The sequence below is a fragment of the Phaseolus vulgaris genome, chromosome 6 (assembly GCF_051622355.1).
Source record: "Phaseolus vulgaris cultivar YP4 chromosome 6, ASM5162235v1, whole genome shotgun sequence".
NCBI classification, from domain to species: Eukaryota; Viridiplantae; Streptophyta; class Magnoliopsida; order Fabales; family Fabaceae; genus Phaseolus; species Phaseolus vulgaris.
In genome coordinates, this window is record NC_143503.1 from 27,550,457 (window position 1) to 27,566,870 (window position 16,414).

At 38.6% G+C, this 16,414-nt stretch overlaps 1 protein-coding gene across 2 annotated transcripts; it reads left to right on the forward strand.

The window, feature by feature from the left end:
* Positions 1-343: 343 nt before the first annotated feature.
* Positions 344-15,651, forward strand: LOC137831779 (Pseudouridine synthase family protein). Of its 2 annotated transcripts, none has more exons than XM_068639588.2 (20): positions 344-587; positions 712-799; positions 877-1,071; positions 1,455-1,669; positions 1,981-2,053; positions 2,532-2,588; positions 2,719-2,798; positions 2,879-2,941; positions 3,071-3,158; positions 4,108-4,210; positions 4,346-4,449; positions 4,590-4,663; positions 6,130-6,194; positions 6,392-6,564; positions 13,314-13,381; positions 13,528-13,588; positions 14,350-14,387; positions 14,503-14,571; positions 14,693-15,035; positions 15,395-15,651. In XM_068639588.2, the coding sequence occupies exons 1-20, from the start codon at positions 499-501 to the stop codon at positions 15,422-15,424; spliced, it is 2,076 nt and encodes a 691-aa protein (XP_068495689.1). In that variant the 5' UTR covers positions 344-498; the 3' UTR covers positions 15,425-15,651. The 2 variants fall into 2 exon arrangements, with proteins under 2 accessions (XP_068495689.1, XP_090159819.1); XM_090303693.1 differs by having other exon boundaries at positions 388-587; positions 3,085-3,158.
* The last annotated feature ends 763 nt before the right edge of the window (positions 15,652-16,414 follow it).

The following is a 16,414-nucleotide window of genomic DNA, read 5'->3' on the forward strand; positions in this document are numbered from 1 at the left end:
GGAAATATCTCATCATTTGAGGTAATTTAAAGATTCTGCATAACTCAATTTATATATATATATAAAGATTAATTTATCTAGTATTTGTTATCATACAAATTTCATCTAATAAATTATACTAAAGTTGGTCTCAACAGTGGACAATTAGTGCAGTTACAATTTCTGCCGTCATTAAAATTATTGAATATTTATTAATACTATTTTGATTTTATTTAATTATATATAAATATTTTTTAATAATTTTTTGATTTTTATTTAATTATAAAATACATATTTTTATTTTATTTTATGCACTCTTTGATATAATTACCGTCTTTATAATATGATTTTTTAATTTTAAGCTGGAAATGTCCAAGAAACTTAAACGTTGCGTTTCAAGGGATGTTAGATATGCAGTAGTAGCGGTTGCAGTGCAACTTCCCGCTCTGTTTTCTCTAAACCCTAATCTAAACTAAAACTCTATCAGGGGTAGTTGATCACCATTTCTGTAAAACCCTCATGGCAATGAAAACCGTTGAAGAAGACGAAGTGGGTATCTCCTGCTTCATTTCCGACCTTCCTGGCTTCCGCGGAATTTTAAAACAAAGGTTCTTCATTTTCTTCACAATTCATTACTACCTTCATCATTGCACCTTCTTGATAGTGTACGTGTGCTGAAGTGCATTATTCAACAGTGTCTTGTTAATGCTGTTTCAATTGAATTTTATTCAGGTATTCTGATTTTATTGTGAATGAAGTGGACAGAGATGGAGCAGTAGTTCAATTGTCCTCACTCGATGCCCCTGAAGAGGAGCTCGAGGTCCAAATATCCGTGAATCTTTGATAAAATAATTTTTTCTTTGATTTTGGTATCTGACTTTTTTATGCTAATTTCAGAGTGTTCAAGAAAATGGAACCAACACATCTGACACTGTTGTAAGTTATGCCTCACGAATTGAAGCTTTTAAGATTCTTGCTGGGGAGCCTGATGCAATTCTTTTGGAAGAATTTGTTAATAAAATTAATGCTGGTGGAGAAGTTAGTGTTTCTCCCATTGTTCTTTCTCCGGATTCTGATAAGTCTCATCGGAAGGTTAGTATGAGTTTTGTGGCTTATTTTGCTCTGTTGGATTCTGAAGACATGTCAAGATTTCCATAATGGGGAGCACTTGGATATTTACTCCAAGCGGGTGTCTCATCTCATTACAACGGGCTGAAATTTTTGATGAATTTATATGACTTTTGGATTAACAAACCAAGTATCAAATTGAATGATTTTGAATTGCATTTCATTAATTTACTTAGCCTTTTTTTAGTACACTGCGCCCAGCCACTGTAATTTTATTTTACATTTAATTGAATTTAGAAAGAGGAGACTGATCTGATTCTGCTTTTGTGGCATGCAAAACAAAATCATTTTGTAGTTTCTTTGCCATTTCAAAACATCATAAATTTGATGCTTCTCAAATGTATCAGGCAGTGCATAACTTCTTTAAGGAAAACTTTAAGTTCCTTGTTACTGATGTGGTTGACGGACCTGACGCTTCCTTGAAATGTATCCGTGTGAGACTGAATTCTGCTGAACCCAACAACAAAGGCAAAAACTCCAAGAAACGGAAAGAAAGGGGTGATAAACCCTTTGACAGCCGAGGTTCAGAAAATTGGCCTGAAAATGTTGGCAAGTTCCTCAGGTAAGATTGCTCAGCGATTTTGTTTAATAAAATACAAATTAAATTAAACCATGCTTGCTGTCTTCCATTTCTAGTGCAGTCTGCAATAGCGTTTTGTTAATTAGCTATAGTACTTTGACTGACTACTTATTGAATATCCAAAACCATTCAACTTAATGAAGACTCTCGGCTGTATTAAATTATATGTTATTCATAAATTGTCAGAAAGTGATAGCCACTCATTGTTGCATGTTTTATTTGTTTGTGCCATTTTTCTGTTTTTATGTTGTATTTGTTTGTCAACTGAATGTTTCTACCCATGCAAATTATAGGTTCCATATTTACAAAGAGAACAAAGATACCCATGAAGCCCTGGGGGTTATTGGAAATATGCTCGGCATCCAGGTCTGTATGGTTCATTGTTGGATACATTATGCAGGCTTTTTTGATTGAGTGTGAAAGTGAAGGTTTTTTTGCTGCTGGTTCATTCAATTCTTGTATGTGATGACATTGATTCCCTTTTAACTAATTATCATATATTCTAGAACTGAAAGATGAATCTGTTTGCCATATTTTAGTTTTGAATTATTTGCTTGATATATTTATGATTGTGTATAAATGTATTATGCCTCTGTACAACCTTTTGTGTTTTCAACCTGGAGATTTAGGAACTCTGTTTTATTATTGTTTATATCTCCATGATTTTTTCTGCTCATAAAATTTGATTGATGGAAAATGTTATGATTTTAGTTATATGTACTATTTTATACTCAACTATCCAAGTTTATGCACTGACCATTTGGAAAGTAGAAAAATAAATAAATGCAGTCTATTGATTTATGTATAACTTTTCTGTTTTAACTGATTCATAATTAATTTACAGCCAAAATCATTTGGATTTGCTGGTACAAAGGATAAGCGAGCTGTCACAACACAAAGGGTGATAAATTGTTACATTCTTTTTTATTTTACATCAAGCATTCAATCCTTTACTTTACTTTCCAGAATTAGTATCAGTATTCATTTATTGATAAATACTAAAACGGGTTTATTATTTGTTTTGTTTCTAGGTTACTGTTTACAAGCAGCGAGCAAGTCGACTTGCGTCACTTAACAAGCGCCTGTTTGGTATTAAATTGGGTGATTTCTGGTAAGATGATTGAATTTTGAATGGTTGACATTCTTATCTGGTTTTTGTGGAATGATGGCTATAAATGTACTATTGTCCAGCTATGTTAAGGAAGGACTTTGTCTTGGCCAGCTCATGGGGAATCGATTTACAATTACATTACGGTGAGGGTGTTGCTTATGCATGAAATTCATTTTTCCTATGTTAAATAAGTATCCCTTGAGGTTTGGGTTATTTATATTGATGTAATTGAAGCTTTATATTTGTATCATAGCATTGACATATTTTCTCAGAGGTATTGTTTCAGATTCTGAAGATATCATAAAAGCATCTGCAGATGCCTTGGGAAGGCTTGGCTTCATTAACTACTTTGGTCTACAGGTACTTTATAAGTCAATTTTTCCTCTCTGATTAGTTCTCTCAATTTTGTTGAGAGGGCCATACAATTGGATACCTGCCTTAGAGGTAAACTTCCTGAGCAAGCCTGGGGGGAATGACCTCTGATAGCATGTGGCCTTCCCTGTATACTATTCAGAAGTGACATGTGTTAATCTATTAAATTAAATCCTCATTAATCAGTTACTGCTATTTATCATTTTTCCCATTTTCCTATATTTAAAAGAGTCAGGAAAAAATTGCTCTTGGAGCATATTCCTTTTCAAAGGTAACCTCTTGAAGTTTCATTGTGTCCAACGTATGCCAGCTCTGTGTATTTGTAATACAAACTTATGTTTTTATTTTGGGATGACATACATGCATTCTCTTAAAGATTGTTATTACTATGCATAATTTAAAGATATAAGAAGCTTAAACATGTTGGAAAAGTTACCCAGCTTCATATTCCCTGTTTCTTGAAGAGAAAATTTTCTATTAAAATTTGTTGTAAGTCCAAAACTTGAATTAAAACGTAAAATCTTCTTTTACATTTTGTTTTGTCTCTTTGGTTTTGGTCAGTGTTGCAGCATTTTCATAAAGTCACAACATGGTGATTTAGCTCCATTAAGATGTCCCAAATTGGACTAGAAATATGGCTATAATATTCCTTATTAGACTTGGCAATCCTTCTGTTGAGCTAGCTTTTATGAGTTAGTCCTTATTTGTTTCTATTTAATCTGAGTGTTAGAGGCGTGTGTTGAGATTTTCAATATTGGGTAAGTATTTGGTTAAAATATTATTTATGAGACTTGGAAATCCTTATCCCTTGCGCTAACTTTTTGAGAGTGAATTAGGCTTAGTTCATGCCTAATAGACTGTCTATTGTAAGGCTTGTTTTATTTTTCATTTTTGTTTTACAAGTAACTTGTTTGTCTATGAATGTGTTCATTGTCAGCGTTTTGGAAGCGGTTCTTTGCCAACTCACCTTATTGGAGCTGCATTACTTCGAGGTGAATGGAAACTTGCTGTCGACATGATTCTTGATCCAAGAGAAGGAGATATCCTTTTTATTGTTTTTATTTTTACATATAAGGGATAATGTCTTGATGATTAATCAAGTAACTGTGTGCTGCTGATAGTTAAAAATAACATATTGATTACTGTTGTTCGTCATAACAATGTTATTTAGATACAGAGAAGTGCAATAGCCAAGGCACGTAAGTACTATAAAGAAAATAACGATGTTGTTGGGACACTTAAGCAGTTGCCTCGATATTTAGTTGCTGAAAGGGCTGTGGTAAGCTTAAAATAAAAGTGATTTCAGCATTAGACATTTCCTTGGTGTTAGATTGAATCTTTATTTTGTTTACTCACTATATTTATTCTTGTGTGATCTATGATGTCATAACCATGTTTGTGTCATCAAATATTATGCAGCTGCAATCTTTGAAGACGTCTCCTGGAAATTATTTGCAGGCTTTGAAAAGCATTCCAAGGACTCTAAGACTGTTGTGAGTTCTAATTATCTGATGATATTGATTGTTTTGAATATCTAGCTAAAGTGGTGATACACTGTTAGTCTGTTACTGCTAGTGATTTTTCTTCGTTGGAGCATATACTTAGTACCAAAGTTCAGACATGTGTACCAAAATTTTACATAAAATTACATCAAATTCAAAGTCTGGTATATGTTTAAATTGAAATGTAGAGAAAGAAAAGTTAGATACGATTAAGAAAACTCTTATTTTGTTTATCTTTAGCTTTGAACTATCTTATTTTGTTTTTCGAAAGACTTGCAATAAAAAATGATGAAGCGTGAAAATTTGGCTGAAAAGACTTTTCTGGGCTTAAAATGATCAAATCCAAACGTGCTCCATGGTTTTGCATATTACAGACTACACACTGCAGGCATGCCATGATGCGACAACATTAATTTCCTTACTTTCAATAGAAATGTGATGAAAAGGATATGGTGTTGTTACAATTGGGAATTTTATGAAGTTTATTGCCAATGTCAATTTTATATTGGGGTATATATTTGTTTTGCTCTCCTCCTCCACTAGTCAGTTCTATACTTCCATGCCAACTCGTCAGCCATTATGTGTTATTTAGATGAAAGAGTTGACAACTGCCTGTAGTTTTTATACTTTTGGTATGCTTCACTATTATAAAATAAAATAGGTCATTTTAGTACTAAGGGCCTGTTAGTTTCAGTTTCTTTACTGAAACGGTCTCTTTTTTTTAGTGATCACTTTTAAAAAAATTTCATGCAATTGTTTTACTTTTTCAACATAATTAGAAATTGAAAGTAATCTAAAATCTAATTAAAATGAGAAGCTATTTTTAATGGGCTTCTCATAAAATCCAGCTGTCTTGTTAAAGTGAGTTTTCTTGATCCTAAACAAACATAAATGATGATTGGATGATTTTGTATCAGAATAATTGTTTTAATCTGTAACAAACCAGTCCTAAATCTCTGCTTTGACACCGCATACAGCTAAGGAGGAAAGGTTTTCATGTATAGAAAGAACTGTTAACACAATGCACAAGAATAAAATTTGAAAGCTAGGAAGATACAAAAGAAATTCTTGCAGAAACTCAAAAGTGGGTTGTTTATGCTGTCTATTTGATGATTTTTCTTTTATTTCTGTGAGTATTGTACAGAGAACTGTTGTTATAAGTCTCAGTTGGTTAGCTGTTACAAAGTTAGTTAAAGAGTTAGTTTTGTAGCTGTCAACATGACACAGCTGTATCTAGGTACTTCAGGTAGTTTAAATCAGGTATAGAAATACCTTTCTGTGTCTCTTATTTGTAAGTAACATTCACTTAGAAATACAGTTCCTTTCCTTCTGTCTCTAAATATCTTGATATAGTAAGTCTGCTTTGAACAGAAATAAAAGATGTAAGATATTTTCGACATCATTTATTTGAATGATGATATAAATATTCATTTCATATTTCCATTACCTTTTTTTAGGTATATACATAGTTACCAAAGCTATTTATGGAACCATGCTGCAAGTAAGAGGGTGCAAAAATATGGTAAGTTGTGATTTGTAATAAATTTCTAGATTTGCCTTGCTTTCTCAGGCAGTTAAACTTCTAATTTCAAATCTCCTGATGATTCCTTAATACATTTGATATTCATTGCGTACAATCCTTACCATGAATTATCATTATTATGATAGCTGAAGTCGAAATATTCATTTATTAAATTGAGTGATATTCTACTGTGGCAGGAACTGAACAAGTAGTATTAGGGGACTTGGTAAACTGTAAAGAAAATTCTACTGCAAAAATTACAGAGTTTGTTGGATCTGAATATCCTGAAGACTGCAGTGGTGGGTATGATTCTAGTAATCAGAATGAAATCTCTGTAGATATTCATGAAGACATAAATAGTTGTGTCAAGGTTAGTCGTTTTATTTTGGCCATTTGCAGAGTTATGCTAGTAATAAACTGAAATTTAGTTTTTTGGAAATACGCCATGACTTAAAATTTTAATCTCACTATTCAGAGTCTAGTGCACACATTACGCAAACATGAACTTACATCTGTGCACAAATATTTGGTCATTTTATACATTGTAATTATTCTGAGAATGAAAGTTCAAGAATATTGTGTGAAATTAAATACTTTTCATAAAAAGAATTAGAAGGATAAGACTCCTCCTTAATAAAGAGGGGAAAAAAAAACAGAAAAAAGAAAACATCAATGACACTGTTTGAAGATATTAAGGGTTAGTCTTGTTATCATTGGACTTGGGCTTGTACCAGCAATACTTGCACTTGATCTAATTTGTGGTATAAATAAGTACACTAGGTTATTGTATTTCGGAACATCATACTATCAATTACATAATACATTGTTAACCTTCATTCTCTCTTTCGTTTTATTTATTGGAATGCTAAATTTTCGATAGAAGCAAACCTGTTCTCGAACGGGTTTGGGGACCTGGAGAACGATTGATCCTTTTGTAATGTTCGGTCGGCTTCACACTCTCGATGCTCTCGCGCGCTCACCTTTCTAATCGTCTGACTCCTCAGGCGGGTGAGGTACCTGCAGAAGGCATTCCAACGCTCAAGTCAGTGGGGTGTTGGCACTCGATTGTCAGAGTACTGTAGATAATGACATACCTTTCTCCTTGGAATGCGTGATATTTATATTACCTTGATGGGCCCTTGTTGTTGGGCCAAATTAGGGGGTTGGTTTGCGATTAGGGTTGCGTTAGGTCACCCTTAACCTTGGATTAGTCTCGCTAATCCGGTCAACCTTTGACTTGAGCGCTACGCGTCGGTCGGCCACGTGTGCGACGTGTTCGGCCGTATCGCTTGGGTTGCGGTTTGGTCTGCGAGTTGGCCGAGTACAGTTGCCTCCCAAGCTTGAGGGATGGTACTGGTACAGCCGAAGAGTCTGAAAAGTGGGCTCGGGCGGTTTGTGTAATGATGAGTGAAGTGACAGTAAGGGGCATCTGAACGAGTGATGTGACGCGCATTTATGAGGGGGTTTTTTGGGCGCCAAGCGATGTGGGTCGTTGGATCAAGCAGATCCAACGGCTGAGATCTTGTGACGTTTGGGTTTCCGAGGTGCCTTCAGGCTGTAAGTAGGGGTTGGGAATAGTTGCCTTTCACGTGTTATCATTAATTGAGCTCCGACACTCGAACGAATCCGAGCAATCTTAGTCACCTTCCTCGATCGTCTCAAGGTTAGTTATGTCTACTCATTCGCATCCGACTTCTTCTACGTTCGCTCGGTCTCCTCTTCCCGAACCTCCTTCTTGTTCGTCGTCCTCTTATTCCTCTTCTTCTTCTAACAAGGTTGTTTCGGTTGGGGCAGTTGGGAGTGTTGCTTCTCTGACGGAGAGTGTAAGGGGTGACGATGCTGGTAATGCGTCGGACAGGTCAGCCTCTCGTGAACGGTCGCGTCCTCACGTGGGGCCTGCCTGGGTTGACCCCAAGGTGCTAGGTGGCGTCCTATTTTCATACGGATGCCTCGGTGGCTGAATTTTTGAACGAGGTTCCCGTCTTAAAGGCCTCTGCCGGAGAGTCTCTGTTGGCCTTCAGTCCTTGTTCTTTGGAGGACCGTGTGTATAGAGAGCGGTCATCTATCGAACCCCCCTTCTTTTTTATGTACTCCATGTGTCCCTTCCCTTTGATGCTTTTACGGCTAGGGTCCTTAGGGAACTTAATGTGGCCCCAACCCAGTTGCATCCTAACTCGTGGGCGTCCATGCAAACTTTTCGCGTGGTGTGCCGGATGTTTGGGGTGCGTCCTCTTCCCTCTTGCTTTTTGCATTTCTATGTGTCCCATCCGGCCGAGCTGGTCGGATGGCATTCTTTAGTCAGTCGGGCTGGTAGCGTGTTATTCAAGGCCTTCACGGCCTCCTATAAGAACTTCAAAGAGAAGTTCTTTAAGGTGTATGTGGAGCTGGCGGGTACGCGCTACTTTTTCGATGAGGTTGGCCAGTTGCGGTTCCCCTTGTTTTGGACGAGGAAACCCACAAAGATCAAGGATTGGCCACGACCGGCCTACCCGAGTGAGCATGAGCGGGTGATCTTTGCCTTGTTCCATAGTGGTCTTTATCGTTTGTCATTTTTTGTTTTTCTTCTTCATCTGATCGATTTTTCCTTGTTTCAGAAATTGCTAAAAGAGAAATACCACTAGTGGTCGGTATGCTGAGCTCATTCAAGAACAAGCTGAACGAGAAGACGGGGGCCGCTGGTGCCAAGGCCCCTAATGTGGAAGGCGCTCGGGCGGGCCCTTCTAAGAGCTCCAAGAAGCGGGGCCGGGAGGGAAGTAACATTGCCCACACTGTCAGGGCTGCGGGGCAAATGCCGACACCCCCTCCAAGCCGAACGGTGGCTCCAACCGGGTCGCCAGCAATCGTTGAGTTCAACCGCCCCATACCGACTACCGTTGCCATGCCTATGGCCGCTTCGGGGGATTCGTCTTTGGCCCTGCTGGGGGGCGACCAGTCCTTTACCCGGGAGGTGAGCTTCGACCTGCCTCCCGGTCTCGAGGGGTTGATTGGGTCGGTCCCCGAGGACGATATCCTCGACAACGGCGTTGAGATGATATGCCGTGGGCTGGTCCTGGCACGCCGAGGTGCCGATGCTCGGAGGCGGTGTTTGGAAGATCTGTCGTGCCTCGAGCATGATCTTCAGGAGGCGTCGCACAACCTCTAACAGGCTGTTGATGCGAACACGACTTATGAAGAGAAGTTGTGTTCGCAAGCTGCCGAGTTGGAGCTTCGCACGGCCAGGCTGGCCGAGGTGGAGAAGGCCGACGTCGATAAGGCGGCGGAGATCGCACTGCTCCGCAAGGTGCTGGAGACAGTTGGTCGCCGGGCGGCTTTTTTTGGAGGAGGAAACTGCTGCTGAGCGCCGGGGGAAAGAGGCAGCGGAGGCCGAGGTGTTGAAAACCATCGAAGACACCATGATTTTGATCAACCAAAGTTTTGACCTGGTCGTCTGTCAGGCCGAGGTGCTGTATGGGAGCCTCCACCTTCAGGTCAATTTGACCAAGAGATGGAGGTCGTCGATGGCCGCTTGGTCCCGGTAGGTGACGACCAGGCTGTTTAGGAGGTCGATCCTTCCACTGTGATTCTGAACGTCGAAGACTAGGGCGTTAGCTTTGTGTAGTTTTTGTTTTGTTCCCCTGGGGCCAGGGTGTGGCCCCCACCTTTGATCATTTTAATGCAAATCGGTCCAGTTAGTTTGAAATTTTTTCGCAAGTGTTAATAACGAACTGTCCTTAACGAACGAACTTTGACGAACTATCTTCAACGAACTAACTTTAACAAACTGAACATCGGTCGGTCATTTTGATGGGTGTTTATTTGTACGAGTTGAATTGTGCGTTAGGGGTGTCGAGAGGGTATGCCGTGTGAGGCTTCATCCCGGCCGAACTGTGTGTGGGACGTTGGGGTCCCACACTCGTGTTTAGGTATCAGGAGGGTGTGCCGTGTGAGGCTTCATCCTGGCCAAACTGTGTGTGGGACGTTGTGGTCCCATACTCGTGTTTAGGTATCGGGAGAGTATGTCGTGTGAGGCTTCATCCTGGCCGAACCGTGAGTGGGGCGTTGGGAGGGTATGCCGTGTGAGGCTTCATCCTGGCCAAACTGTGTGTGGGACGTTGGGGTCCCACGCTCGTGTTTAGGTATCGGGAGGGTGTGCTGTATGAGGCTTCATCCTGGCCGAACCGTGAGTGGGGCGTTGGAAGGGTATGTCGTCTGAGGCTTCATCCTGGTCAACGTCTATGTTTGGGCGTCGGGAGGGTATGCCGGTTAGGGCTACATCCTGGCCGAGCCATGCGGATAGTTCGCGGTCTGCACAATTTTGTAGAAAATGCCTCGTTAAAACTTCTCCGACCGATGGTGCTGTCGGGCGAGGAAAGAGTGCGTACATTTTATTCATATTTAGCTGAAATAAAATTTTAAGTGTGGCATTTCACGTCCTCGGTACAATTTTTCCTGATAGTTTTTCTAGGTGGTAAGCTCCCCCTTCTCCTACTTCTCGGATTCGGAATGGTCCTTCCCAGTTCGATGAGAACTTGCCGTTCGACTTCCTAGCGTAGTTGCGCATTCTCTATATGTGGAAGCTTATAGGCCGAACCTTCGTGTTGTATCTTCTTGCCGCTCGGAGCTTGCACGTTGCTTCCTGGATCTTGCTCTTGTCGCGAAGTTCGTTGAGGAGGTCGAGGCCGACCGCTAGGCTTTCCTTGTTGAGGGATAAATCAAAGAGTTGCCGTCTAATGGACGGTTGGTGGGGGCGGCTTGTTGCGAATTGGACGTTGAATTTGGCCATCAAAGTTTCGAAGCAGTCTACTGAATTTGCGAGGAGCTTGGTGAACCAGCTCAGGGCTCCTCCCTTCAGCGAGGTTGGGAAGACTCGGCATAAGACCGTGTCGTCCGTTGTGTACAGACTCATGTGCGTTGTATACACATCCATGTGTTCGTCAGGATTAGTCGTTCCATCGTACCGATCTCTGTTGAAGCCCTTCCACTTGTCCGACAAGGGTGTCCATAATAAGGTCGGTGAAGGGGTGGGGTCGGTCGGGACCTGCGGTGCCGGTGGTGTTCATCGTCTTGTTGGGATGAGATTCCCCATCCATCTCCACGGTAAAATTGTTCTTCAGCTCTCTTTCGGTCTGGAGGCCAGCAGCCGTGGTGTAGGACCTGCCAGCTTGATTGGTCAGTATAAGGGATGGCACCCCATCAACCAGTTTTTTCATACGTCTATTCTCCTCCTGGAGGTTTTTGATCTCCTCTTCGTTCTTCTTGGCAGCCTCTTCATGGGCTTTCTTCATCTCCACCAGCTCCTTCTGAAGCGCTAACATCATTGTTGCTTGGTCTGCTTCGGACATTCTCTCGCTAGCCATGCTGCGGGTTGATACCATCTATTGCTACTATCTCTTGCTGCTCTCTCGGGCCCCACAGTGGGTGCCAATTGTTCTCGAACGGGTTTGGGGACCTGGAGAACGATTGATCCTTCTGTAGTGTTCGGTCGGCTTCACACTCTCGATGCTCTCGCGTGCTCACCTTTCTGGTCGTCTGACTCCTCAGGCGGGTGAGTTACCTGTAGAAGGCACTGCAATGCTCAAGTCAGTGGGGTGTCAGCACTCGGTTGTCAGAGTACTGCAGATAATGACGTACCTTTCTCCTTGGAATGCGTGATATTTATATTACCTTGATGGGCCCTTGTTGTTGGGCCAGATTAGGGGGTTGGTTTGCGATTAGGGTTACGTTAGGTCACCCTTAACCTTGGATTAGTCTCGCTAATCCAGTCAACTTTTTTCTTGAGCGCTACGCGCCGGTCGGCCATGTGTGCGACGTGGTCGGCCCTATCACTTGGGTTGCTGTTTGGTCTGCGAGTTGGCTGACTCGGCCGGTCGTACCAGTACAAAACCCAATTTGTCAATCTTTAAGACAAACCCCCTGTAAAAAACTGTTTTTACCGTATGTTGTTGCCATACTCTAATCTTTGTATAAATCCCTTAAAGAATGAAGAATTTACTTTCTAACAAAATGCACCAGAGTAAGACAGATAGCATTTCACCTCTAATATTTGTCTTAGATCGTTCTAGCAAAATTTCATTGTGTTCGTTCTGCCTAAGACCTGGGTCACACCCTTCAAAAATTCTTAACTAAGAGTTTTATAAAGCAGCTATAAAAAGTACACGAGCAGTGAGGGCTCCTTAATTACATATTGCAGGCCTCTTGTGCATATATCTGTCTATAACTTTGCAACATGTAACCTCACAGTACGAATTTAGCCCTTTGTTATTTATCTGTGTAAAATTTTACAACATTACCACTACTCTCAGTCCTAGAAGCTCTCATCTTATCACCTGTATTTTCGAGTTTCCTTTGAAGTTTTGCCACCATGTTTGGTGAAACCATATTATCTTTTTTCTTTTTCTAAAATATAATTGTAGTAGTAAGTGTTGGAATATATGAAACGGATCCAATTTTATCTTGATAATATTTTAGATTATCTTATCTTTTTAGGATCCATATCTTATTCTTAGGTGTTTTATCTTCCAAAAGTTATTCTTAGGTGTTTTATTCCATGTTTTGCATCACAGCATATCAAGTTAATATCATTGCCCTAAGTATATCTAAAGCCCTGTGATTCTAACATTTCATTCCTAATTATTATCACTGGTAGAAACACAAGTGTGTTGACAGCAATTGAAACGTATTTATCACACACAGTAAAAAATAGTTATTAGAACGTTATCATACTAAGCTAAAATTGCACGAAAAAGTGTGTATAAAAAAAGTTACCAAAATTAGTATCATGTTTATATGTTAGTTAGTTTAGATTAACTGTCAACATGGACAGTGACTTAGTGAGCATTTAGTGAAATCAATAATTATTGAGCAATTTTGTGTCAAATTTCTTGAATGAAACACTATAGTGAACCATTTTTTCTCAAATTTATATGAATTCCATATAGGCATAATTCTATGTCGAGGAACTTTATTTCTACTTTCATTAGCAGGAGATAAAGTGTACAATCTATATTTTAAGATTGAAAAAGATTTTCATTTGGGAGAAATGAGATGGATAATTTACTAACTGGAACAAACAAGAATTACTCAACAAGGAACAACAGTTGTGTGAATGATTTTCTAAAGGGTGTTTACTTCGTGTGACAGGTTGTTGATGCTGAAGATCTTAATTCTGGATGCTACACAATTGATGATGTCATCCTTCCTATGCCAGGGTAAGCATGATTGGCTAATAGTTCTCAGGTTCTGTGATTTTGGCAACTCAAATCCTCATCCAATTCTTTAGTTTTCCATTGACTTGCTTCTTCTTTTATTTTGGGGGAGGGATCACTCTGACATTTGTGTATTTGGTATCTTGCAGTTCACGGGTTAAGTATCCAACCAATCATATTGCCAATGTTTATGAAGATTTAGCAAAAAAAGTACGTATCAATTTTGACACTCGTACTTTCAAGTTTCAATATCCTGAATTGTATGCTTTTAATTAGGAGTGAGATATAAGAAGTTCAGGCTGGGTCAAATATTATGTGATTGATTTTGTTCTTACTATGTCACTATCAAGTTACCCACTTTATCCCGCTCTTCCTAGCTCTTTCACATAAGAATTATAGTAAAAAACTTGTGTAGGAGTAGATTTATCTATTTATTTGTAAAAAATACTTCCAAGGTTATATTAATTGCTATGCATTTGACAGTACTTGAGAAAATGATTTTATTTGATGATGGGGTAAATCAAAAGGTCGCTCCTCAGGTTCATTTTATTGTATTAAGCAGAACATTACTTGGGAGATGAACTAAAGAATGCTCTTAAAGTTGAAAAGTTGTCTTTATAACTTAATTTTGCCTTGAATGCTATAGGTTCTGATTTTGATAAGCTGTAGAACACCAACCTGAAAAGCCTACTTATTTATGATTAATACTCTGTAGTTGACAATTGACATGGAATTGAAACTGTAATTTAGTGGTGTAAGCATGACGAGCCCCTCACGCTTCACTGCTTCACTGCTTCTGTTTTGCCCCCTCCTTCTGTTACTTTTAGAACTATGTTCAACTAGTTCTTATATTTACGTTTGGGTTGCTGTCCTTGCTTTTTTGTAACCTTGTGTACTGTTATTGTTTCATGGGTTGGTTGGTATTCCCACTTATTTATAATATATTCACCTATTTTATTGTACTTGGTTAGGATGGAATCAGTTTAACTGAAAGCGTGCACAATGTGGAGTATGTAATGAGAATCTCAATTTAAATTTTGAAGAGTCCATTCATTCTTTTTCTTAATCTTCTTTTTCTCTCCTGCCAGTTCTCTTACCCTGATTTGTTCTTACTTTTTTATTAGGGAATTCTCAATAACTAGTATCACTGGATGTTACAGGAGGGTTTTTCAAAAGCCAATTAACTTTGAATGGTATTTTACGAAGTTAACCCTCCACATTGCACAGACTTGTACTTTTTAGTAGTTTTTTTTTTTTCTTTTGGTTTTGCATGTAGTTCACTCTGACTCATTTCTTTGATGTCTACAATTCCAGGGAATTACTTACATACTCTGACAGTAATAAACAGTTGGTAGAGACAGATTTAGAGAAAATTAACAAGTCTGCGCCTACCAACACTGTCAAACCAATTGATGTAGGAAATGGGAAAACTGAAGAAGCCTTTGATTGCATCAGAGAGTTCGAGAGTTCTGATGACTTTCCAAAGGTTGAGAATTTTAAGGATATTGCAGGTGAGGAGGTAAAATTACCTCATGGCGAATCTCTCTGTGACTCCAGCTCACAAGATTCACATACTGCTCTCAAACTGAGCTTTACTCTTCCTGCTTCATGTTATGCAACAATGGCCATAAGGGAGTTGCTGAAGACTTCAACATCCGTAAGAACCCCATTCGAAAATCTTGTGTGGTTACAAATTAATCATGATTTGGAAAAATTTCTTGCATTGGGAATATGTACACAAATAATAGAGTTGTAAGAACATAAAATGGTTGAAACTTTGGTCCTGGCTTCTCGCCCAAACTGGGGTCAGATATATTTGCTTGCGTGTTTGGATAACTTTTTATCGGTGAGAATAATCAATTAATTTTTAATAGTGAAGATAAAACAATAACTAGTTGCTTCTACTTTTTTATCACCATGATTTTGTGGATTAGAATTGATTCTTGTGTAAGGTGGATCAGTTAATCTTGGCCTTGTATGTGCATATAAATTCTTTTTATTTGAATTTTATTGCAGGTTGCATATCACAAGACATTAAACCAATAGAATGCGCGCAGATTCCCAGTTAGCAGTATTTCCTGGAGGAGAAAGTGATTTATAGAACAGAGAGAACACCATGAAGAAAAGTTTACTAATTTTGTGTTGCTATAATATCTTGTTAGAAGAGATAGAGCAAAATCCTCTGTTGGGGTATTGTATTTAGTTGAACTTATAAATTTAACTGTATTAATCAGTTCTGCAGAATATTTAAATTTGGGTCTTTGTTTTTGTATTAGATGACTTCCATGTGACGTGTCTTAGTTTTCTTGGTGTGTATTTTTAGCTACGACAACTAAGGGTTTTTCAAATGGGTTAGCTTACCATGTGCTGAACTAAACTAGTCAACTTAACTAGGTTCACTTTTTGGCGAGACAAAAGTTTTGTTTAGGTTCACTTTTTGGTGAGACAAAAGTTTTGTTACTTGACTGATGGTTAGGTGTGCTGACTTATTTAAAAAAAGTTTTGTTCTTATAACTTATTTTATATATTTATTTTATTACGATCAAAGTAAATTGATTCAGGTCACTTATTTCTTCAACCATTATAAAGATAGTAAATTAAAATTAAAGTTTTGATTTATATAATTAGGTAAACAAATTAATTAAACATCCAAATTATTTAAAAACTATTGAATAATATGTTAGTCTTGAACAAAAGTATCAAAGTGTTAACCTATATAATCAAACTATTGAATACTTTGTACCATTGTTAGGAAATTGAATATATTCTCTCTTTTAAATAATGTACTTAATTGTTCATTTGGTGTGTTATACTTCTGAATACTTAAACTGAATTGATCTTCCTGTTTGTGATTCCATCTTGTTTAGGTTATTCTTGTGCACTTTTGTCCTAAGTATGTTGACATTAAATACGTTTTAATATTTTCATGAAGGAGTTAAATCATGAACTCAAATTTAGGTTGCCTGTGTTCGTATACACGTAATTATTAATTATTTTAATGTTTGAAGGATGTGCCTGTGAATTGAATAAGGGGGT

Coding starts and splice junctions, on each gene's coding strand:
- LOC137831779 (XM_068639588.2), top strand. CDS start 499: ATGGCAATGAAAACCGTTGAAGAAGACGAAGTGGGTATCTCCTGCTTC. Junction 2,589..2,718: donor GAGCTGTCACAACACAAAGG/GTGATAAATTGT, acceptor TTTTGTTTCTAG/GTTACTGTTTACAAGCAGCG. Junction 4,450..4,589: donor TAGTTGCTGAAAGGGCTGTG/GTAAGCTTAAAA, acceptor AATATTATGCAG/CTGCAATCTTTGAAGACGTC.